Source organism: Suillus clintonianus (assembly GCF_016758775.1).
Source record: "Suillus clintonianus strain FC179 chromosome Unknown DEU56scaffold_199, whole genome shotgun sequence".
Lineage (NCBI taxonomy): Eukaryota > Fungi > Basidiomycota > Agaricomycetes > Boletales > Suillaceae > Suillus > Suillus clintonianus.
Genome location: NW_024539423.1, coordinates 1 through 22,514, shown reverse-complemented (window position 1 = coordinate 22,514; position 22,514 = coordinate 1). Strand labels below are relative to the sequence as shown.

The window sequence follows — 22,514 nt, the reverse complement described above, 5'->3', positions numbered from 1 at the left end:
ACGCGGACGTGACGTGTGTGTTCGGTCACATTTCTTTCCCCCCTCCACATTCACAGTAAGCCCCGTTCAGCGTCTTGCAATGTCGTCAAAACGCAAATGGGACCAGGCTGCCCCCGAAACAACACCAAGTGAACCAGACCATCCTGTAAAGGCGCCAAAAACCGATGAGGGGAAGACAGCTTCTGAGGCTGCAGCTGCTGCTGCTGCCATTGCCGCCAAAATTGCTGCTCAGTTCAGTGCTGGTGGAGGCATTGCCGGGAGCATACAGATTGGACAGAAGGACCCGCATGATGGAGACTTTACCCATGATATCGATATCAATGACGTCCGGAACCGGTATATGTTGACAAAAGGTTCTACACAGACCGAGGTATGTGTTTTGAATAGTGGTTGTATTATGTTCAGCTGTTTTCTAATCTCTCAAATAGATACACGAGGATACGGGCGCATCGGTTAGTACCAAGGGTGTGTGGTACCCGGATAGATCAAAGGCAACGGAGAAGGACCCTCCACTATACCTTCATCTTTCGGCTTCAAACAAGGAAATGTTGCAGAGAGCAATTGACAAGGTCAACGAGCTAATAGCAATTGACCTTGGTCCACTAGTAGAAGACAAGAAGGACCGATTGCGCGAAAAGGTTGTGCAATTGTTCCGATGTTTCACCATTGGCTTACTCTTCTCCCAGCGCAAATGGCCGGAAGAGAAATTGCCCGTGGCCCTTGAGACTATTCGCAATTTCAATGTTCGTGCCAAAGTTGTTGGGCCACAGGTATGTCTATTTCCATTGTATTGAGCATTTACGAACTAGCGCTTGTACAGGGAATGTTCGTGAAATATATCCAACAAGAAACAAGTACACGTGTCCAGATAAAGGGTCAAGGTTCAGGCTTCGTAGAACAAGAAACTGGACGGGAATCAGATGAGCCCATGCACATACACATTACGTGAGGTTTCATGTTTTTGACTGCTCGTATGACTAACCCTTGAGCAGCGGACCAGATGAAAATCAAGTAGCTCGCGCTAAAGTGCTCACAGAGGACTTACTCGAAGTTGTACGATCTGAGCATGCCAAAGCCCAGTCAGCAATGATGCAGCAACAAATGGAGCTACACCAAGCACAAATGCAATTTGCACAGTACCCGATGGTACGTCCAGTCCACTTACACATAATGCTTTGCAGCCAACATTGGTTCCTAGGGTGGGTACGGTGGTGCCCCACCACCCGCACCTGAAAACGCGCCGCCACCGCCACCACCTGGAGAGCAGCCTCCCCCGCCTCCAGATGGTAGTGCACCCCCACCATATCCAGGTGGACCAACCGGCGCCCCAGGGCCAGAGGGTCAAGATGCATATGCGGCATATTGGTAATCTTTCTTCGAATATTCTCTCTCATATGTCCTGACATGACGGTAGGGCACAATATGGCTACGATGTCAACTCACCGCAGTTTAAGGAGTGGGCTGCGAGTCAACAAGCACAGTATTACCAAACATACGCTGGGCAAACAGCCGCGCCCGCACCAAGCGACTCTGCACCTCCTCCACCGCCACCCCCAGCATAGAAGGCTGTTATATTTGATGCTTTCAATATGTAGCGATCGTACCTTGCTTTATATCTGTGTATTTTCGGTTGGTGCATCTCAGACTCGTCAACGTACCCCTTGCTTTGTTGTAGGTATTGCGCAAACAAGCCGATAGCATACCATCACTCACACACGATGGACGGACGCTCGAGTTGTTGGTGTTCGTCAAGTTACTGAGCGGGTTACCGGTCAACTCTTTACTGATGTTATAATTCGGTCTACAATGCAATTTCAACAAATTGTCTCTCTACGGTGACCCAGATCACTTCTTTTTTCATGCTGAGGAACCAGCACGCTAGAATGACACATGAAGTGTCCCGTTTATCAATTTTGGGGAACTGTATAATTTCCTCAAACACTCTACTAATGTTACATGATTCGGTCTGTATTACGGTTTCAACAGATTAAAGTATTAGTATCAGGTGCCGAAAAATATTGTAAGTTATTCATTCATAAACTCGGCCGCCTCACTCTACCCCGATAACTTCTTTCTTCATGCTGAGGAACCATCTCGCCAGAATTAAGCGATCACGGAGTCCATCTCGTGCTGCTCGAACCTCAGCGGCGAAGTCCAACATGCACAATCCTCGAACGTCGTACTGATATGTACGCAGTCTTCCTGGGCATGCGTATCCCAAATACTGATGATGAGACGGGGCGCAAGAATAAATGGCGCAGTATCGTTGAAGAGCTCCGAGAGACTCATCGCCGGGGTCTACGAACGTACATGTTAGCTGACCCCTGCACAATCCCCGGCAAGTACCATACCGGAATACGAGCCCATAATACCACCAGCAATATCTGGTTTGTTAAGTTCCTAGCAAGCATCGATGGGTCCCTTCAAAACACACTAGAGGAAGGGGAACTTACAGGGCAAAGTACAGGATATGATACCGGACGATCAAGACCATATAGGTATTAGCCCTCATTTGGAAATCCCTCTGTTCCTTTAGGTGCCTCACGAGGATGGCAGCCGCAAGAACAACCAGTAAGATATCATAGCACACGATGGGGATGGAAGTATAGATGGCGGGCATAGGCCCAATGTTGAAGGAAAGGGTGCAGTACTTGGCGTCCGGAGTTATGATTTCTATCACTATGCAATGGGGCGGGGTCAGCCCAGGCTTGCAGCCAACTCGATCTGGGTAAAAACTCACCTGAGAACACGCTGCGTCGACTGTATAGATAGATGTCTGTGCCGATCGAGAGGGCAACAATGGGCAAGAACAATCCCACCAGAACATAAAGCAGGAGCTTGGACTGGTTGCATATGGCATAAAGGCGCCAAATGAGAATGGCTGCGGAATCAAAATTGGAACGCATAGCGAGATGCAATAATGTATATATCATACCTTCCGCAAAGACAAAATACACTGAAAATCCCCATTCGATTAGAACGACAAGACCGTAACCTAATCCAACGGAATGATGAGCGAAGGCGTTTCAGGTTGAAACGATTTACTTGCAGCTATAAAAGAAAAATGGTCAACGACCGTCAAGACTTGGCTCTGAGACGAACTAGTTGGGACGTACGGCTAGAACGTGTATCAGCCGCAAACTCTCTAAATGGAAAGCATCGGTACACTCACTGATTCAGGGATGTACAGCAGTCCTCCCCCTGGCGCTAGTCAGTTTATCATAGCTCGGGTAGGCACAGCGTTACATACAGAAGCCGCACAGCCTAGGGTGAGCGTCAACATGCATAAGTGCTGTGTCAAGGAGACACAATGACGTACAATGCAAGGAAAAGACCAAAGTATCGAACCTAAAGTAGCAAATAAATATGATTAAATCCATAAGCCATAAGCGCCTAGATAGGTCGGAACTCACAACGAGGTACAGGCATGACATTAATGACCAAGGTCGTTTCTAGAAATTCAGTCAATCTCTTGGCTGATATCATTGTGCAGATTTGAGGTTGGACACCGACCCAGACATAATTAACCTGGGCCGGTTATAGTAAGTACTCGACCGACAGAAGAGAAGACCTTGATTACCTCTTTGTCCAACAGAAGAACTAGATAATCTTTCGGTCAGCGGCAGTACAAGGATCACGAAGGCTACTAACGGTACTCGTAGGATATTAGGGTAATGATCGACGCTGAAACCGATGTTCAGCAGGATGATTCGTTCACACATCGGTTATGGGGAACTGACGAACCGGATACATTATTATTCCAGCGGAGACTAGCGATGGCTTCTTGTTCTGACATGAGACTGCAGATCGAATGGGGGATCTGAAGAGGTTGATAGGCTGAGTTAATGTCTGATACACGATACTTATAATTCGTAGAATTTTTTCTTGTGTCTTGAGGGCTGTGGTGGTTGTATGGCATGGTACCGACTTTCTATCGGCATCACGAATTGCTGGTCTCGATAGTTAGATATGAATGAATAGATATCACTCCGAAATTGACGACTGACGAGAGTGGCTGTTACATTTTGGCTAGGTTCCTCATTCCTCGTACGTTATGCTGTCATAGCCAACGTGTTCCTACCTCGTTCCGCATGTAGTAAGAGCGCCTTTGATAACCTGAAGAACGTAGAATGAGGTCGCAATAAGTTGGATCAAGATTGCTATGCGGGCGTCCTAAATGTGCAACCACATGGACCAAGGTTCGACTCTCTTGATAATGGCAAAGTACCCTTTGAGGAAGCAGAAATCAGGCTGAGGACAACGGAAAGATCAGCAAAGACCTTTATCTGATATTAATCGCGGGAACGTACAAAACTTGGTCTTTGAACCAGGGTAATAGTCAGAACAGTACTACCTATCGGTCCTATCTTACCGCCGAAAGGGTCTTGACAGGGTCATGGATTTCGTGCCTACACTTCATCAACGTTGGTCCACCTGCAATGAGCCAAGACGATTATCTAGCTCATGAAAGGAACGTTGTCGGCGGTGAATCGTGATCATCTGTGCTGTATCGAGTTGTTCGAGTGAGAAATAAGTCGTGACGTCGCGCTTTGGGTTTAGGATTAATTATAAGCTGCAGGCCACCCTTACTACCAATCCGGTGAAATTGAACCTAAAACCGCTCCAAGTACAAGATGGCGGAACGCTAGGAGACGGAATCTGAGCCAGAGCAAGCGTAAATACATGCGCGGAGACAACTGTAAAAACTCTGTTCAAGGGATGGTCAGGAGGTATCAGAAATAGAATTAGGTGGTGAAAGTAGAGTTATAAATATGTGAGATAGCCGATAAGAGGCACGCACGTATGAGCTACAAGACATGGAAATCAAGAATGGATAGACGCGAATGGATCACGCCCGGATCATGCTTTAATGCATCATGCATCATTGCAGTCAACGCATACAATAAAGTAGGATTTCTGTGCATATAGGCGCGGAAGGCATCCGACGATCTTCATTTAACCCACCTGCTTTCTCAACTGTGCCTGCATTGTACGCTCTCGCAAGACGCACCAGCACACCAAGTTAACGGGACGTTAGAGACCATCTCGTACTGCTCGAGTCTGTCCAACATACATTATCTGCGAACGGCGTACTGACATACACACAGTCGTCCTTGACATGCGAGTCCCAAATGCTGATGATAAGACGGGGTGCCAGAATAAATGGTGTCGTATCACTGAATAGCTCTGAGAGTTTCATCGTCATCGTGTTGATCATGGGTCCGCTCGCGTCCAAAGCGAAACTGCAATGAGTAATACTACAGCATATCAAACATTTTGGGCCAGCAACACTGGCGGGTAGGAAATAGACTCGAGATTGACGCTTTAGCACAGGAACCTCGGTCATGGCTGTGAGAGGCCGAGTCAAAAGCAAGGATATTTGAGAAATAGAGGATCTTGCAAAGACGACATCTGTGCTCACATTTTAGAATCCTTCCCTCTCTATCATTGCTTGCCTCTTGGTAACATTCAAAACGACCAACATCAGGCCCACAGCACACGAGGAGAGCCCACCACAAGTCCTTCAACCACATCCAAAGAACACCTTGCCCCCGCTTAACAGTTTCACTCCGGAGACGCAGGCATGGCTTCCACGTCAACAAAGGCAGCCGTCACGAAATCGATTCTGAAACCGGCAATGACTTTAAAGGGTCACGTAAACAGGGCCCAATCCATATCTTATTTTCCGGACGGCCAGCGAATGATCAGCAGATCTTGGGACAGGACTGCTCGGCAATGGGATCTGAAGGCGGGTAAGGAGATTGAGGAAGAGCAAGGCATTTGCGAGGAGGATGTAGAGGCAGTTGCGGTATCAAGGGATGGTCGATGGGTTGTCACTGGTGGTAGAGGTGCCGCTGGTGCGGAGCTGAAAGCCTGTGAGGTTGAGACGAAGATTGTGAAAACATTTGAAGGCCACTCAGCTATTATCCAATGCATTGATATCTCTGCGGACTGCACACTGCTGGCGAGCGGGTCCGAGGATTCAACAGCGCGGATATGGAACTTGGACACAGGCAAATTTGTTGCCGGTCCATTCAAGAGCGCTGGTTGGGTGGGCGCAGTTCGATTCTCAACGGATTTGAAGAAGCTCGCAATCAAGTCATATTTCGGTCAGTGCCTTGAGGTTTGGGATGTCGAAACACAGAAATTGGATGTGAGCATAGGGAGAGCGATCAAAGGACCACTATTAATGACATCTACGCCAATTTTCTGGACAAACAAAAACAAAAACATCTTAGCCGCATTCAACTTCACAATCGACTATGCCAGGACAATCTACGAGTTTGACGCGTCGACGCTGGAGACTGTCGGAACTCCCTTCGAAGGACAGACTCACATCATTAGCGGTCTAGCACTTTCATTTGACTGCACCCTCCTTGCCAGCGCTTCATCCGACGACACCATCAAACTCTGGGCCTTCGAGTCCCGCCAACTCCTCGCTTCCTTTGATGTTCGACATCCTGATATTCTTGTCCTCTCACCCGACTCGTGCCAATTTGCTTACACGTCATCCACCAAAGATGATTCCAATATCTACATTTGCAACACTCCACCCGAAGTCCTTGCTGAGGCCGGTGTACGCATTCCCCCCAAACATCTGCTGGTTGCATGCTAACATTCCCTTACAGACAAGTGCACAAATCCTCAATGATCTGCTAAATGTGCGCATCTCATTTCTTTTTCTCATTACACCACTTATTTCGTCATGGTAGTCTGATGCAACTCGTCGTCCTCCTGCCATGCACCGCAGACCACCAATACCTGTCATACCTATGGTGCAGAGATCTCCGCCTACAATTGACCCGCAGAAACCCATTTTCCATCACCTCCGCAATTTTCTTCCCTTCTCTTCTCGCACGAATGCAGTGCGCCCTGTTCAATCTCGTAATCCCCTAGATGTAGGTCATTTATCTTGGTTCTTTCACATTTGACTCGACGACGACGCCGCAGGTCTCTGCTACATTACCCCTACCATCATCTCTCTCGGGGCAGGCCGCAACTCGGTTTGAGCGTGTCAGTGTTCAATTTCAGTCAGCTTGTGATGCATAACTCACTGTGTATCTAGTTCGAAATAGATTCTCCGCCTCCCCCCTCGAACGCTCCAGTCTCACATTTCCTACGACAGCACCTTTCTTTCCTCATGCCAAGACACAGCCATGGGCCACCAGTCGTTGAAGTCGCACCAGGGCGGAAGTTCACTGTAACCTGCATCTTCTTACCTGTCATCACCTCTTCGCTGATTTGTGCCCCATAGCGACTGCTTGCTGCCAAACTACCAGAATACAGGAAAGAACACGACACCCGACATCCGCCTGGACAGCAGGCTGGGGTGCCGCAGGATATCGACTCATCTGACGTTGATTCGCTCCCAGACGTGCATTGGTGCAAGGCGTTCCTGTGCTACTGTTCGTGCTGGTCGCACGGCAGTCTGAGGATGCCTCCTTGATGGCACTTGCAGCGTGTTGAACCCCACCCGGCTGGCACGACAAATGCTAGTAGCAGCCGTAGCGGTGCTCATGGTAGCAGTTAACTTTATGTACACTAATCCACTACTGTATCCTCCACGACTGATTATTTCTATGTTATCTGCGATGCTCGGCGCATTTGCCAAATCCCATCACAGCACGAACATGAATGATTCGAATTATCATCCTCTCACGTGTGCTCATCTTATCCCCTGCAGGATGTTGATCTGGTCAAGAACGAAATGGCCTCATTCTACACAATCCCTTTCACGAATTATGTTGGACGTCATCGTACTCTGCACTGACGTCGATTTGGTCCAGTGGGACACCCCGTTCTGTGATACCCTGCCCATTACTCGCAAGGATCGGTTCGACTTTCTGCCGCTTCTGCGAATGCCAGACTCTAGTGCGATGGTCAGAGACTCCGTCATGAAGATCAATCACCACATATTGAAGCTTGTACGTTCTCTTTTCGTGGCCGTTAGTGTATCTCATTCTTCGCCGTGGTTCTCTGCAAGCAATTTGTATCAGCTATATTGAAGTCGTCACAGATGTACATGGGCAAGTCTACTTCTGGAAAGTCCAGGCAGGAAACGCTACATGACATCGGGTACAAGACAGTTTGTGTATAATGCCGAAGATGATACGACCGCGACGTGGAGATGTGCAGTTGTGATTGTGTGTCGAGGGATCAGTTTTGAGTGGAATGAGCCGGGCTCTAGTGAGTAGTTTGGTGTCGTCACTGAAGTTCTCCGAGCGCTGTTCACGTCCATCTAGTACAGAACGGCACTGCTCCAGCACTTCACCATATGCTATACGGGTGGATTAAGGATACACGAAGATATACCTGAGAGTAACTTGCGCAAGATCCATCGCGTCAATTTTCCTACTAGCCACTCTCACTATCTCTGAGCACCTCGTTTGCGTTTTGGAACTTTGAGAGCCATTCCAGTAGTGTTGTAATTCACTACTGCACCTCAAACGTCTTTGGTAACCTGCCGACGCTGCAGCTGATGAGAACAATTCACAAGTATGTGCTACGTGCCAGATCACATTTTATTTGACTCTGTACTCAAATAAAATTTATCCGGGCAGTCGCCCATACCTTAAACTGTGATCGAGGTGCACATTGGTTGTATCTAGGTGGTTGTACACGCATGCCTCAGGCTGCCGTTCTGATACTGGTGAATTGGATGGCTTACTCACACTTGGTACACAGGAAACCCAACTCAACTCGCCAGCGATGTACAGGCCACGGTTTATGACGCGGACACGTAGTCCTCTATCTTCACCTCCTTGGCAGACCTACCTGTCAGGGGATCTTATTCGGTAGTTCCTTCTCTCGCTTTGCATTGACCAGACCAAATGGACACTCATTTATTGTTATCAAGTAGCCCAATTCGGGTGGTCGCATACGCTGACGCTGGTAGGTTGATTCTACCTGTTGCTAGCGATACGCATGCTACAAGATGCTGACCCTTCCTCAAGTAACTCTAGGTTGACTGTAGGATGTCAGAAGTCAGACTGGCAGGAGAAATATCACGGTAAACCACTTCTCACTGTGTTTACCCATCTCTGGCAGACTCAAGGGGCTACGTTATCAGATCAACAACTCATCCACATGTTTTCGCAGTCAAGTTAGAAGCCCAGAACGACGTCACGATAAACAATTGAGGCTGATGCAGTCGAGGTGACGACACCTACACGATGATTCTCGCGTTGCTCTTGACCTTTGGAATTGTGGCGTATGGACACTGAATTTTTGGACTTCGCCGCATAGCCATCAGAAATATTTACAGAATAAAATATTGAAGTCGAACTCAAAGGCAAAAATTGTCCATGCCGAAATACTCACATGTCTGCAGGGACGTGAGAAAGCCTTGTATGAGCATGTGTTCGAGAATGGATGAGACTATCATGATGGAAAGGTAGTCACCGTGTGGTCTCCGTACAATGTTAATAACGCGTCTGCTGGCGTCCAAAAAGCGAAACTGCAGAATGGTTCAATGTTACAGCATATTCACCATTTGAAAGGGGCCATCCGGATACGCTGCTCACAAGCAAACAGCAACGCTGGCAGGTGGGAAATTGAAACGAGATTAACGCTCTAGCACAGGAACCTCGGTCATGGCTGTGAGAGGCTGTGAGTCAAAAGCAAGGATATTTGAGAAACGGCGGGTCTTTACAAGGACGACACCTGTGTTCACGTTGTAGAATTCTTCCCTCTATCATCAATTGCCTCTCGGTAACATTCAAAACGACCAATATCGGGCCCACAGCCCACGAGAGCTCACCACAAGTCCTTTAGACACGTCCAAAGAACACTTTATCCCCACTTAACAGTTTCACTCCGGAGACGCAGGCATGGCTTCCACGTCAACAAAGGCAGCCGTCACGAAATCGATTCTGAAACCGGCAACGACTTTGAAGGGTCACGTAAAGAGGGTTCAATCCATATCTTATTTTCCGGACGGCCAGCGAATGATCAGCGGATCTTGGGACAAGACCGCTCGGCGATGGGATCTGAAGGCGGGTAAGGAGATTAAGGAAGTACGGAGTGTTTGCGAGGGGGAGATATGTGCAGTGGCGGTATCAAGGGATAGTCGATGGGTTATCACTGCCAGTGGAAATGTCGATCGTTCAACTTCGGAGCTAAAAGTCTATGATGTTGAGACAGGGATCGTGAAAACATTAACATTCGAAGGTCGCTTAGCGGGGATCAGTTGCATTGATATCTCTGCAAACAGTACATGGCTGGCGAGCGGGTCAGAAGATTGGGCAGCGCGGATATGGAGCTTGGACACCGGCAAACTGGTGGCTGGTCCATTCAAGAGTGTTGATTATGTGGGCGCTGTTGGATTCTCGACGGATTCAAAGAAGCTCGCTATAAAGTCAGATACGGGAATGTGCCTTGAGGTCTGGGATATCCAAACACAGAAATCGGATAGAGTAGGGAAATATGGCGGTGGACCACCATTCACATATACACCAGTATTCTGGACAAACAAAGACAAAAACATCATAGCCGCATTCAGCTTCACAGAAGACAACCCCACAACAATATACGAGTTCAACGCGTCGACGCTAAAGACTGTCGGAACTCCATTCGAAGGGCACACCCAACTTATCACAGGTCTAGCACTTTCATTTGACGGCACTCTCCTTGCCAGTGCTGCTGAAGACAACACCATCAAGCTCTGGGCTTACCAGTCCCGCCAACTCCTCGCTTCCTTCGACGTTCAGGATCCCCTTACCCTTGTCCTCTCACCCGACTCGCGCCAATTAGCTTACACAACATACACTCACAGTGACTCCTACAAGATCTATATATGTAACACTCCATCCGACGTCCTTGCTTTGGCCGGGGTAAGCATTCCCCGTAAACATCTATTGTCCGTTTGCTGATATTCCCTTACAGACCAGGGCACGAACCCTCAATGATATCCTAAATGTGCGCATCTCGTTTTTTTTAAACTCATTGCACCACTCATCCATCGCTATTGTTGCAGTCTGATGCAGCTCGTCGTCATCCTGCCATGCGCCGCAGACCATCAATACCTGTCATACCTGTGGTGCAGGAATCTCCGCCCACAATAGACCCACAGCAACCCATTTTCCTTCGCCTCCGCAAACTTCTTCCCTTCTCTTCTCGCATGAACGCGATTCCTCCTGTTCGGAATAATTCCCAGTCTCGCGGTCCTCTAGATGTATGTCTTTGTTTCTTGCTTCGTTTGCTGTTGACTCAACACTCGTACTGTAGTTTCCTGCTACGTTACCCTTACCGTCCAATCGCCTTCATGCAGAAAGCCCTCCATCAACTCCCTTCAAGGGGAAGCAAAAGGCACGCGAACGGAAACGAAAACCTGCAAAAGTCGTCGACGTTCCTCTCGGACAAGCTACCTATGTTCGTTTTCTGCTATTCCAGTTAGTTCGTGAGATCTGACTGCGTCATTTGCTAGGGCGACGCTGTTGGTGTGGACGACGGAAATCGGCCGTTTGTTCTCTTATTCTGCCTGAGCTGGTTCCAGAAAAAGGAGAAGAAGCAGGTTCCACGGCCAGTATATGATGACGATCCTGAGGACGACGAAGAAGAGGAGCAGGAAGACATTCTCAATCGAGTCGCTGTGTCTCCTCCCAGGTATAATCCACCTATTTGCTCATTAAATTATTTCGCTGATGCCAGTCTTTTAGGGTCCAGTACGAAGAAATTGAAATGAAAGTAATGGCTAGCCAGTCACAGCCAGAGGCTGGACCATCTCGCCTTACAGTAATTGATGAACACATAGAGGGACAGTCTTCGTAAATCCGTCGAGCATTTCACCAGTTGAGTTTCGCGTTGTACCTGTAGCTTTTTGACATTATGTTACTTGCCCTTCTGTGTAGAACCATTGTTCAGAACAGGAAAGATGGTGTGTAAACTTGGAGTCTGGAGTATCTTGAAGGCCGTGGGACCACAACTTGCTCTACGAACCTGTCTACAGGAAGGACCACCTTCGTGTTTGGGACATGCGTGGATATTGGCATCGTCGGGAGGAGCAGGCTGCTTTCCCATGGTCTGGCAAGACATTTACCACTAGTGCACATCCACTGGAGGTTTTCCGGAGGGTAGCCTGGGTGGGGGAGATTCCGCGTCCTTGGGGGGATGAATTTCTCCAAATTCGGATCATATCGATGACGTCGTCTGGACGAGCAGAACCTTTCCGATGCATGCATTCGGGTCAATCAAATTAGCGAGAGAACATCATTTCTGACCCGAAACTTCATCACATTCAACCTGAGATTCTAGTCTGATCATCTTACACACGTCAGCGCAGCGGAGTTCAATCGAGCACCTTACTGTCTTGCTCTTCCTGGCCATCAAACCTCTTCCTCTTCCTGGCTTTTTATTGACATATTCGGACCAAGGAATCATCAGAGATGCCGTATCTAAGCAGGACTCCGAGTCCATGCAGCCTGCAGGTGATCAAACTCGAAGCAGATGCTGTTGAGTACTCGGGTATCTGTTGTTAATGAAGCAAAACTCTACGCTAATATTGGCGCAAGTGCAGAAACCTCGACGCCGTGGTCCCGGCCTTGGGTGTGTTGTACATTTTCTCACTCATGCAATTTTCCACGAAATCTGCACGAGTATTATCTTTGGCCATGGGTACTAGGTTCAGTGACCAGCCCGACGGATCTCTTGGATTTCACAGACATATGGTCCCTTCTGAACGGGATGGCACCGGCTTGCATGAGTGGCTCGGAGGAAATGCAGATCACCGAGACTACACGTGCATCATCTTTCGGGGTTAGCCTTGGACTGCGACATCTTGCGCATGTATCATTCATACCTCATGATGATACAAGTCAGTCTGGCTGTCATACATTTTCAATTGCTTGCGATGCCGGAGACACCGACCTGGAGCGCCAAGTAGAGGTCTGCCATTGTGGTGATCGACTTCACCTCTTCAGTTCGCATGGGGACCTACTCATTGAGCTCACATAGATGTAGAGCTGACATTGGTGGACAGCTTATATTAGGAATCTGACACTCTGACCCGATGATGTCTCTTTCTCGGCTACAATACTGAATTTATCTTTATCACCTCTTCAGTCTTGTTCCGAATCTCACTCCACAGACACCAGGTATAGAGCGAGATAAGCGGATCTTCGTGAAGTTATAAGGTCTGTTTCATGCGTAGGATATCTACCTACGCATTGCTCTAACCATGTTTCCTTCAGTTGATGGTCGCCTTACTATCCTCGTTGTCTTACCCGTGTCCCTTGTTGTCATCACCGCACTCAGGCGGTTTATCGAGAACAAACAAAACAAACCTTCCCTCCCTCCTGGACCAGTGCCGCTCCCACTGTTAGGGAACGTTTTGTCTCTTAACGCCAAGGAGCCCTGGTTGACTTATACGGAATGGCGCGCTGCTTATGGTACGTGAACAGATAGTATGGTGCATATACGGTGCAAATCATTCTATCAGGAGATGTGGTCTTCGTGCGACTTCTCGGCCAGGAAGTCGTAGTGATCAATTCTCAGCGTGTTGCAGAAGCCTTACTGGATAAGCGTTCTCGAATCTACTCTGATCGACCAACTATAGCAACAGTGGAGCCGTGCGTTTTCCTATTATTCAATTCAATCATTCTGACGTGCAGCCAGATTTGGTTGGTCGGTCGTCTTTGCATTCGCACCTTATGGCGACGAATGGCGTCTTTGCCGACGAATCTTCCACCAAACCTTTCGTCCTGACTCTGCAGTCAAGTTTCGCCCGATGCAGATGAGACGGGCTCGTGAGATGATCGTCAACCTAATTGATGACTCTCAACATTATCATACTCACTTCGCAACGTCAGCCAATGCGTTCGTAAATACCGAACGATTATTAATGCTGTTCACAGATTTTCGTCCTCTGTGGCGATGTCGGTTGTATACGACTACCAGCCCAGTGCTCGTGATGATCCTCTGATTCGAATTCTGGAAAAGGCAGTAGAAATTGGAATCAAGGTGGTGACCCCAGAGAGAGCCCTCTTGCTCGAACTCTTCCCTTTTTGTAAGCTCGCTCTTAGTGATGAGAAAGACTTGACATCCCGTGTCCTCATGCAGTACTGAGGTTACCTGACTGGTGTTGGGGATCCTCGATCAAACGCGATGCTCAAATTTCGATTAATCGCATGACTGAAATGACGGAGACGTCGTTTCGATATACACAGCAGCATATGGTGGGCATCTTTTGTTTTTAAAGACATTAGTCATTGATTCTGTGCATGCCAAGGCCGAAAACTCGGTTCTTGGCAAGTGTTCCATGGTGGCAGAAAATCTTCAACGAATGGAGAAGCAAGATCAGGCATCCGGACCATTGTTTGAGAGTTCCTTGAAGAAAGCAGCTACTACTGCTATCGTTGGTTCGTCACCTTTTGACAAGGGCATTATGCCATTCCTTGATAAATATCTATGCAGGTTCATATGAGACGGTCAGCTAATGTCCAACTCATGTTGTCTCCTGCTCACCCTTTTCACAGACTACGTCGGTCTTGATGATTTTTGCTCTCGCCATGGTATTATATCCAGATGTTCAGAGACGTGCACAGGCAGAGATCGACTCAGTGATCGGAAGAGATCGCTTACCTGCGTTCGAGGACAGAGCATCACTACCATATGTCGAATCAGTTCTGCGGGAGACTTTCCGATGGCATCCCGTTGCACCCCTTGGTATTCTTCCCCGCCGAGTGATCTCGTCTTTACTGAAAATGATATCATAGGCATACCGCATGCTACATCGAGTGATGACACATACGATGGCTTCTTCATCCCAAAAGGTCCACTCTTTTCATCTAATGAACACATCGCTGATAACATCACATCAGGGGCGACTGTTATATACAACATATGGTCAGACTGATTCTCTTCAGCTGTCGAGATGCTGACGTTATATTGCAGGGGCGTTTCACGGGATGAAAAGCGGTACCCCGAAGCATCTAGCTTTATACCAGAGAGATTCTTGGACGTCAATGGTGTTTTGACTGATGATGACCCTGCGGAATATGTGTTTGGATTAGGCCGGCGTGGATGTCCAGGTGGGTTCAGCTATTTTATTCCGTGTAACCTGTGATGAGCCAATACATTATTTGATCAGGCCGATATGCTTCCGATGCCTCTCTGTGGTCCGCCATTGTGACCATGTTGGCCACGGTGGACTTTTCTTCTGCCAGAGATGACCAAGGCAATGTGATCGACTTCACCCCCCAATTCACGACAGGACTCGCTCGGTACTTGGTTTTCTTGTGTCATTGCATCCGCTACTGATAGTTCCACCATTGTAGTTCCGTTACGACCTTCCCCTGCAGTATTTCGCCACGTTCTCATGTCCATTCAGGACTTGTGGATGTTTTACGAACGGGAGCGTAATATGTATATGATGAAAGACCCATCTATCGTCCTCTTGTATGTTCCGACTTGGGGTGACTGCCAACTAGTCAACTTACATAGTCTTTTTGTCACAGGCCCAATTCGCGCATTCTGTGTACTTGTATTTGAAACTAACATTTTTTCCCAGTAGTGTACATTAGTCAAATATCGCGTCTCTATGTCGAATTCTTCCCCAGTGCCAATCCTAAACCCCTGCCGAAAGACATCCCGGCCCTTCAGGTCTAACTGTCAGGTCGCCCAAAAATCATATGTCAGCAAAACTTGGTCTTTGAACCAGGGTAATAGTCAGAACAGTACTACCTATCGGTCCTATCTTACCGCCGAAAGGGTCATGACAGGGTCATGGATTTCGTGCCTACACTTCATCAACGTTGGTCCACCTGCAATGAGCCATGTCGATTATCTAGCTCATGAAAGGAACGTTGTGGGCGGTGAATCGTGATCATCTGTGCTGTATCAAGTTATTCGAGCGAGAAATACGTCATGACGTCGCGCTTTGGGTTTAGGATTAATTATAAGGCAGGCAACCCTTGCTACCAATCCGGTGAAATTGAACCTAACACCGCTCCAAGTACAAGAAGGCGGAACACTAGGAGACGGAATCTGAGCCAGAGCAAGCGAAAATACGCGAGTGGAGACAACTATAAAAACTCTGTTCAAGGGATGGTCAGGAGGGATCAGAAATAGAATTAGGTGGTGCACGTGGAAGTCAAGTGGAAGTAGAGTTATAAATACGTGAGATGGCCGATAAGAGGCACGCACGTATGAGCTACAAGACATGGAAATCAAGAATGGATAGACGCGAATGGATCGCGCCCATCATGTGCAGACCGACCATTGCAGTCAACGCATGCAATAAAGTAGGATTTTTGCGCATATAGGCGCGGAAGGCATCCGACGATCTTCAATTAACCCACCTACTCTCTCAGCTGTGCCTGCATTGTACGCTCTCTCTCGCAAGACGCACCAGCACACCAAGTCAACGAAACGTTAGAGACCACCTCCTACTGCTCAGCGCTCAAATTTTACCGGCGAAGTCCACCATACACAATCTGCGAACGGCGTACTGACATACACGCAGTCATGCTGGATATGCGAGTCCCGAATGCTGATGATAAGACGGGGTGCGAGAATAAATGGCGTCGTATTACTGAATATCTCTGAGAGTTTCATCATCATCATGTTGATCATGGGTCCGCTCGCGTCCAAAGCGAAACTGCAATTAGTAATACTACAGCATATCAAACATTTTGGGCCAGCAACACTGGCGGGTAGGAAATAGAAACGAGATTGACGCTCTAGCACAGGAACCTCGGTCATGACTGTGAGAGGTTGTGAGTTGAAAGCAAGGATATTTAAGAAATAGCGTATCTTTGCAAGGACGACAGCTGTACTCACGGTGTAAAATCCCTCCCTCTCTATCATTGCTAGCGTCTTGGTAACATCAACTCTCATCTGAAGTTCCAGCGTAGATGAACTGACGATCATCTATACTAGAGGCAAAGCACTCTCGAGCAAGCTGGGAAATCTTCAAAATGACCAATATCAGGCCCACAGCACATGAGGAGAGCTCACAACAAGTCCTTCAAACACACCCAAAGAACACCTTGCCCCCGCTTAACAGTTTCACTCGTGGAGACGCAGGCATGGCTTCCACGTCGACAAAGGCAGCCGTCACGAAATCGATTCTGAAACCGGCAACGACTTTGAAGGGTCACGTAGGGTGGGTTTCATCCATATCCTATTTCCCGGACGGCCAGCGAATGATCAGCTTATCTGGGGACGAGACCGTTCGGCAATGGGATCTGAAGGTGGGTAAGCAGGTTGAGGAAGGGCGAGGAATTTGCGAGGAGGATATAGTGGCAGTGGCAGTATCAAGGGATGGTCGATGGGTTGTCACTGGTGACACTGATGTGGAGCTGAAAGCCTGCGAGGTTGAGACAGGGATTGTGAAAACACTCGAAGGCCATTCAGATCAAGTCAGATGCATTGATATCTCTGCGGACAGCAAGCTGCTGGCGAGCGGGTCCTGGGATGAGACAGCGCGGATATGGAACTTGGAGACCGGCAAACTTGTCGCTGGTCCATTCAAGAGCGTTGATTGGGTGGGTGCCGTTCGATTCTCAACGGATTCAAAGAAGCTCGCAATCAAGTCATATTTTGGGCAGTGCCTTGAGGTCTGGGATGTCCAAAATCAAAAATTGGATGTGAGCATAGGGAAATCGGTCGGACTAATCGCATGTCCGCCAATTTTCTGGACAAACAAAAACAAAAACGTCTTAGCCGCATTCAGCTTCACGATCGACTATCCCAGGACAATCTACGAGTTCGACGCGTTGACGCTGAAGACTGTTGGAACTCCCTTTGAAGGACACACTGACGTCATTGGCGGTCTAACACTTTCATTTGACTGCACTCTCCTCGCCAGCTCTTCATCCGACCACACCATCAAACTCTGGGCCTTCGAGTCCCGCCAACTCCTCGCTTCCTTTGATGTTCGAAATCCTCGCACCCTTGTCCTCTCACCCGACTCGTGCCAGTTTGCTTACACGACATTCACTGATGATGATTCCAATATCTACATTTGCAACACTCCACCCGAAGTCCTTGCTCAGGCCCGTGTACGCATTCCCCGCGATCATCTATTGTCTGTATGCTGATATTCCCTTACAGACAAGTGCACGAACCCTCAATGATCTGCTAAATGTGCGCATCTCATTTTTTACTCATTACACCACTCATTCATTGCTATTGTTGCAGTCTCATGCAACTCTTCATCGCCCTGCCGTGCACCGCAGACCACCAATACCTGTCATACCTATGACGCAGAGACCTCCACCTACAATCGACCCGCAGCAACCTATTTTCCTTCGCCTTCGCAAACTCATTCCCTTCTCTTCTCGCACGAATGCAGTGCGCTCTGTTCAACCTCACAATCCCTTTGATGCACCTCAGGCATCAGTTTTCGGTATCAATAAAGGTCTGTGAGACCGTATTATTATGTTAGGTACAACCCCATCTCTCAGACCCAACCTCCCGGATGTTCTAAAAATAGAACCTACCAAAACTCCCTTCCTTGCTCTGCGGGACCTCCCTGGATCGTCGTGGCGCTTCCTGGATCTTCTGGACCTCTGAAACACCTACATTCATCCTCGTCGACATCCTGTCCGAGCATCTGGGTAGGGTCCATGGCGCACCCGCCAGATTACTTAGTAGACCTTCTGGTTTACTTGCTAAGTCCTTTTCCTCTTGTCTTTTCCCTCTACGCTGCCACCTTCATCATGGCTCCCGCCCGCTCTGCGCGTGGCAATCAGCCAACATCTACAGGGCTAGGGCACCACTATGTTAGCCCCAAGAAAGCTCGAAATGCGAAAAAAACCCAATCCCTTGTTCATATTCCAGGCATTGGTCCTAAACGCGAGCGCCTCCTCGCGCAAATGGCCGCCCTAATGAACCCTCAAGTATTAAATACTGACTCCCCCGGTTCTAGTTCTACGGCTGTTCAATCTGATGCCCCAACGAACATTGATGATGCTGCGACTTATACTTACGATGAGGCCGACTACGACATGACCGACATAGGCCAGCTTGACCAACAAGTACCTTGCTCTACAGCTGTGGTCCACGAGGATACCGGGCGCCGTATCTTGCCAGACAAGATGGCAAACAATCTCTATAGTGCTTGGAAAGTACTTATCCCCACCTTGGTCGATGCTCACCTCAAGTATTCTGCACGAACACACGGGCACCCTCTCACAGAAACCCATCCCGTCATATCTGCCTGCGCAAGCCATGCTTGTTCACAACGACGTTTCTCCATTGTTTGCCTCTTTTTCGACCGTAAGTAGTTTATTCATTATGTGCCGCTCCAGCTGACAATTGCAGGTTTCAATAACATCGATGTATTGGCCTGCAAATGTTCCACGCTTGCGCAAGTCCTTATTCACCACGGACTTTTCCCTACTGCGCCATCCCAACCACGTATGGCAGTTTCTGTCGATCTCCTTGCATTCTATCGCGCCTTATTCGAGCGCTCATGTGATGCTGTCCACGCTCTCGCCTCTGCTCTCAAGACTCATTATTCCCGCAGAGGTTTTCAAATGACTAATGCAGATGTAAGTTTCGATTTATCGGCCTTTTTCTATCCTAACTCATCACACTATAGGGCCAAGCCATTCAAGAACCATTTCGACGTGGCCTTGGCCAAGCCGTTCAATGGTATGACATATTGCAAATTCAGGTCGAACAACAGACTGAAGCTACGGTACAAATCTGTCGAGATCGGGTGTACGAGGCTCGGAGATCGCAACGTAAAGAGGATGCAAGCATTTTGACCCCCACACCCTCCAAAACCTCCCTACTTCAAGGAAAATGCGCTTCTATTCTCGTGCAGCGTTGCCCAGCATGTTTTGGAGGTGCCCTCTTCGGCAGGCCACTTAGCGATGGCGGAGATATCCACGTTGCAACAGATGGGAACTTCCATCATCGTCATCGCCGATCTGCGGGTGATTGCCCCCACTTCTATGAACCCTCATATTTCCTTCCGAAGGCCCAGGTTGACGAAGTTGGACGGCGGATCGTCTCGAAACGTAAGCGTGCCCCCAAGATTCGCACTCGTGTAGTCCCAGATGAAGCCATCGATCAATGTGAACATTCATACGAAGCCGCAGACGGCAAGAAGCAAAAGGCCGCCATGGATTCTTTTGATGACACGGGCATCATGGCCCTCATTTGCCGTCATGATGTCCCACTCTTATTTGCTAATATCGACTCTCCTGGCGAGCAACAGAAGTACGCGGTAGCGTTGATTGAGCATCTTTTTTCCCTGTTACCGCAGGAAGCCACTGTCATCACGCTCTACGACGTTGGCTGCGTCCTCTCCCGCTCACTATCTCAGGTAAGTGATTCTTTACTCGATCCCATCTCAATCTGATATATCATTATGTAGTATGATATTCTACCTGATCATGTGACTTCGCGTCTTCGATTTGCGACCACTGCCATGCACGCCTACGGCCATGAGTGGGCATGTCAACTCGAATACAACCCTCGGATGAGCACTGGCCTTGGTCTATCCGACGGCGAGGGTACAGAGAGGCTTTGGTCAAGGTTTGTCAAGTTGATCGGAATTCAACGTTCATCGTCGGTAAGTGGTCAGCAGTATACAGATGATTTTTCATTAACAATAATGCACTACACAGCGACAGAGGCGCCTTTGGTTGATAGACCGACAAGCTGCTGCCATTGGTATGGAAATGCGAGTAGATCTCGGCGACTGGATCAAGCGGCGGCTCAAACGTGGCGTTAATGCTCAGGGCGCAGCGGCCAAAGAAGTGCTGAATAAATGTGGCATCGAAACTGACGACCTCCAGGCCCAGTGGGAGGATCAAAAGAAGTCGCAACTCTCCATTCGTGCCCGTACGTCTGTTTTAGTCGCTCAAAATCATAACTAACATCTCATATCGCGATCTCCAGATGCTCCTGCACGACTGAAGAAGGAGCTCGATGTCGTTCTTGCTCTACAGTCTGATCTAGATGCTTCAGATAGGGCTTTGCAAGCCACGCGCGCTGTGGTAGAGAAGGGTTCAGCTACCGAGGAAACACTAGACGCTCTAGACAGCCTCGACCGCAGCCATGACCGATTGATGAACAAGGTCGAGGTATTGTATTCCTCCCTTAATGTCCATGACAGGTTTCCAGAGTTGCAAGGTGTCGACTTAGATTTTGTCCGAACGCTACTCATGGCCCGCGACCTGAAAATAAATATCCGCAAGCGTGCCATAGGCAGCTTTTTTGAGTGGGATAGGCTTGACCGTGCAGTCGGCGGTGCAAATCAGGCACTCGGTAATGTGTAATACTTCTATGTTGCCGCATTAGAATTCTGACACATTGAACCAGGCACAAAGCTTCATCAGCACACACGCAAAGCCATCGCGAAGCGCCAGCCTGCTTTGATGACTGCGATTCGCAAATTTAATTCATACTGCGAGCGTCTCGAGAAGCTCTACGACCCGTCTTGGGGTGTCCCTCTCCCTGCTGCTCTGCCTACCAAACTCGCTGACCTTCGAAATGATCAGACGTTGATGGAGGATGTATGGATCACTCCATCCGTAGGAGATGTCCCCCGTTGGATGGAAGATGCTGACGTCAGAGATGGTATACGAGCGTTGCTCAAACGAGAGCGATGCCACGAAGAACAGCGCCGTCTTGGACTCGAGGCAGATAACCTTTGTCGGTGGTTCGGAGATGAGCTGGCTGCCTTGGAACTTGCCCTACGCTCTCCCGCAAGTAAGTAATTCTATATACTAGTATATTTATGATCGGCGCTAATCCTAGAAGACTACACATTCACATTCCCCTTGCAGCAACGTCGGGATCATATCCTTCAGCTGCAAACTAAATGGGTTACCCCGCTTGCGTCTTCTGTCCGCTTCGACAGCAATGCCACAGCGGCAGTCAATCTTGCAATCACACTTTGTGGGAGCAAGGGACCATCAGAGGATGTCATCTACAGGCTAGTACCGACCTCGTTGGCACTCGCTGATCCATCTCCCGAGGATGACACTGATGAATATAATGCACCTGCATTTGAAGAAGCCATTGAAGAAGCGGCGCTCGTGGACATTTTCCCCGAAGGCACCGTTACTGACGACGAAGATGACGAAGGCGTGGAACAACCTGAATTCACGATTAGCTGGGAACTGCCAGAGGTATGTTCCCATCTCTCAAGTGACCCACACTCATCAAATGTCATAGAATCTTCGTACAGATCCTTTCAAAGTTCCTCGCCCAGAAGAAAATATCATTGTACCAGCCTCGGGCCCTCCCCCGACTCGGGTGCGACCTGCCCAAGATGGTTTTCCTCTCCAAGTATTTGACTCAAGGGATCAGTCCTTCCTGGCACAGCCTACTGCTTGCCTGAATGATACGTGTATCAATGGCTGCGCCGCACTGCTATACTCTGAGATACGGATGAACTCACGTGCCCGGCCTTGTGCTATTCTATCCACGCACGATCTCCCTCGTATCCGGTACAATGCGTCGGATGAGATACTGTGGCGAAATACTTCGTGGACGTCCTTTTGGGACAAAGACATTTGGGTCTTACCTGTTCATCGCCCCTCACCGGTAGTAGT

At 48.6% G+C, this 22,514-nt stretch overlaps 7 protein-coding genes across 7 annotated transcripts; 5 read left to right on the top strand and 2 right to left on the bottom strand.

The window, feature by feature from the left end:
• Nucleotides 1-79: 79 nt before the first annotated feature.
• DEU56DRAFT_762252 (uncharacterized protein) lies at nucleotides 80-1,562 on the top strand (the record flags this gene model as incomplete). Its single annotated transcript, XM_041350659.1, has 6 exons — nucleotides 80-370; nucleotides 429-770; nucleotides 821-945; nucleotides 993-1,146; nucleotides 1,199-1,365; nucleotides 1,415-1,562. 6 exons carry the CDS (start codon nucleotides 80-82, stop codon nucleotides 1,560-1,562), a joined length of 1,227 nt encoding a protein of 408 aa, XP_041200920.1.
• A 192-nt stretch (nucleotides 1,563-1,754) lies between these two features.
• On the bottom strand, nucleotides 1,755-3,796 carry DEU56DRAFT_936218 (uncharacterized protein; the record flags this gene model as incomplete). The annotated part of the gene is made up of 14 exons (XM_041358816.1): nucleotides 1,755-2,298; nucleotides 2,352-2,400; nucleotides 2,454-2,679; nucleotides 2,741-2,881; nucleotides 2,936-2,995; nucleotides 3,046-3,118; nucleotides 3,173-3,201; nucleotides 3,251-3,264; nucleotides 3,320-3,348; nucleotides 3,414-3,452; nucleotides 3,514-3,528; nucleotides 3,581-3,600; nucleotides 3,652-3,684; nucleotides 3,745-3,796. The coding sequence occupies 14 exons, from the start codon at nucleotides 3,794-3,796 to the stop codon at nucleotides 2,104-2,106; spliced, it is 975 nt and encodes a 324-aa protein (XP_041200919.1). The 3' UTR covers nucleotides 1,755-2,103.
• A 1,058-nt stretch (nucleotides 3,797-4,854) lies between these two features.
• Nucleotides 4,855-5,676, bottom strand: DEU56DRAFT_215941 (uncharacterized protein). Its single transcript, XM_041345111.1, has 2 exons — nucleotides 5,423-5,676; nucleotides 4,855-5,349 (listed from the first exon to the last, which is right to left on the bottom strand). Exons 1-2 carry the CDS (start codon nucleotides 5,532-5,534, stop codon nucleotides 5,024-5,026), a joined length of 438 nt encoding a protein of 145 aa, XP_041200918.1. The 5' UTR covers nucleotides 5,535-5,676; the 3' UTR covers nucleotides 4,855-5,023.
• Nucleotides 5,677-6,364: 688 nt separating this feature from the next.
• On the top strand, nucleotides 6,365-7,538 carry DEU56DRAFT_843959 (uncharacterized protein). The gene is made up of 6 exons (XM_041355087.1): nucleotides 6,365-6,577; nucleotides 6,630-6,662; nucleotides 6,714-6,899; nucleotides 6,952-7,014; nucleotides 7,067-7,201; nucleotides 7,256-7,538. Exons 3-6 carry the CDS (start codon nucleotides 6,741-6,743, stop codon nucleotides 7,445-7,447), a joined length of 549 nt encoding a protein of 182 aa, XP_041200917.1. The 5' UTR covers nucleotides 6,365-6,577; nucleotides 6,630-6,662; nucleotides 6,714-6,740; the 3' UTR covers nucleotides 7,448-7,538.
• Nucleotides 7,539-9,830: 2,292 nt separating this feature from the next.
• Nucleotides 9,831-11,769, top strand: DEU56DRAFT_936215 (uncharacterized protein; the record flags this gene model as incomplete). The annotated part of the gene is made up of 6 exons (XM_041358815.1): nucleotides 9,831-10,832; nucleotides 10,885-10,917; nucleotides 10,976-11,173; nucleotides 11,227-11,370; nucleotides 11,426-11,604; nucleotides 11,658-11,769. The coding sequence occupies 6 exons, from the start codon at nucleotides 9,831-9,833 to the stop codon at nucleotides 11,767-11,769; spliced, it is 1,668 nt and encodes a 555-aa protein (XP_041200916.1).
• A 1,116-nt stretch (nucleotides 11,770-12,885) lies between these two features.
• DEU56DRAFT_215924 (cytochrome P450) lies at nucleotides 12,886-15,597 on the top strand. Its single transcript, XM_041345110.1, has 14 exons — nucleotides 12,886-13,385; nucleotides 13,436-13,565; nucleotides 13,612-13,800; nucleotides 13,851-14,002; nucleotides 14,056-14,171; nucleotides 14,225-14,354; nucleotides 14,410-14,423; nucleotides 14,472-14,661; nucleotides 14,712-14,768; nucleotides 14,817-14,841; nucleotides 14,890-15,026; nucleotides 15,086-15,218; nucleotides 15,273-15,393; nucleotides 15,453-15,597. Exons 1-13 carry the CDS (start codon nucleotides 13,175-13,177, stop codon nucleotides 15,355-15,357), a joined length of 1,569 nt encoding a protein of 522 aa, XP_041200915.1. The 5' UTR covers nucleotides 12,886-13,174; the 3' UTR covers nucleotides 15,358-15,393; nucleotides 15,453-15,597.
• Nucleotides 15,598-19,016: 3,419 nt separating this feature from the next.
• DEU56DRAFT_936200 (uncharacterized protein) lies at nucleotides 19,017-22,500 on the top strand (the record flags this gene model as incomplete). The annotated part of the gene is made up of 9 exons (XM_041358814.1): nucleotides 19,017-19,218; nucleotides 19,315-19,493; nucleotides 19,544-20,275; nucleotides 20,327-20,524; nucleotides 20,580-20,796; nucleotides 20,854-21,222; nucleotides 21,277-21,666; nucleotides 21,718-22,092; nucleotides 22,193-22,500. Coding segments are annotated over 9 exons (2,970 nt in total), but the record flags the coding sequence as incomplete, so codon positions are not given.
• Nucleotides 22,501-22,514: the final 14 nt, after the last annotated feature.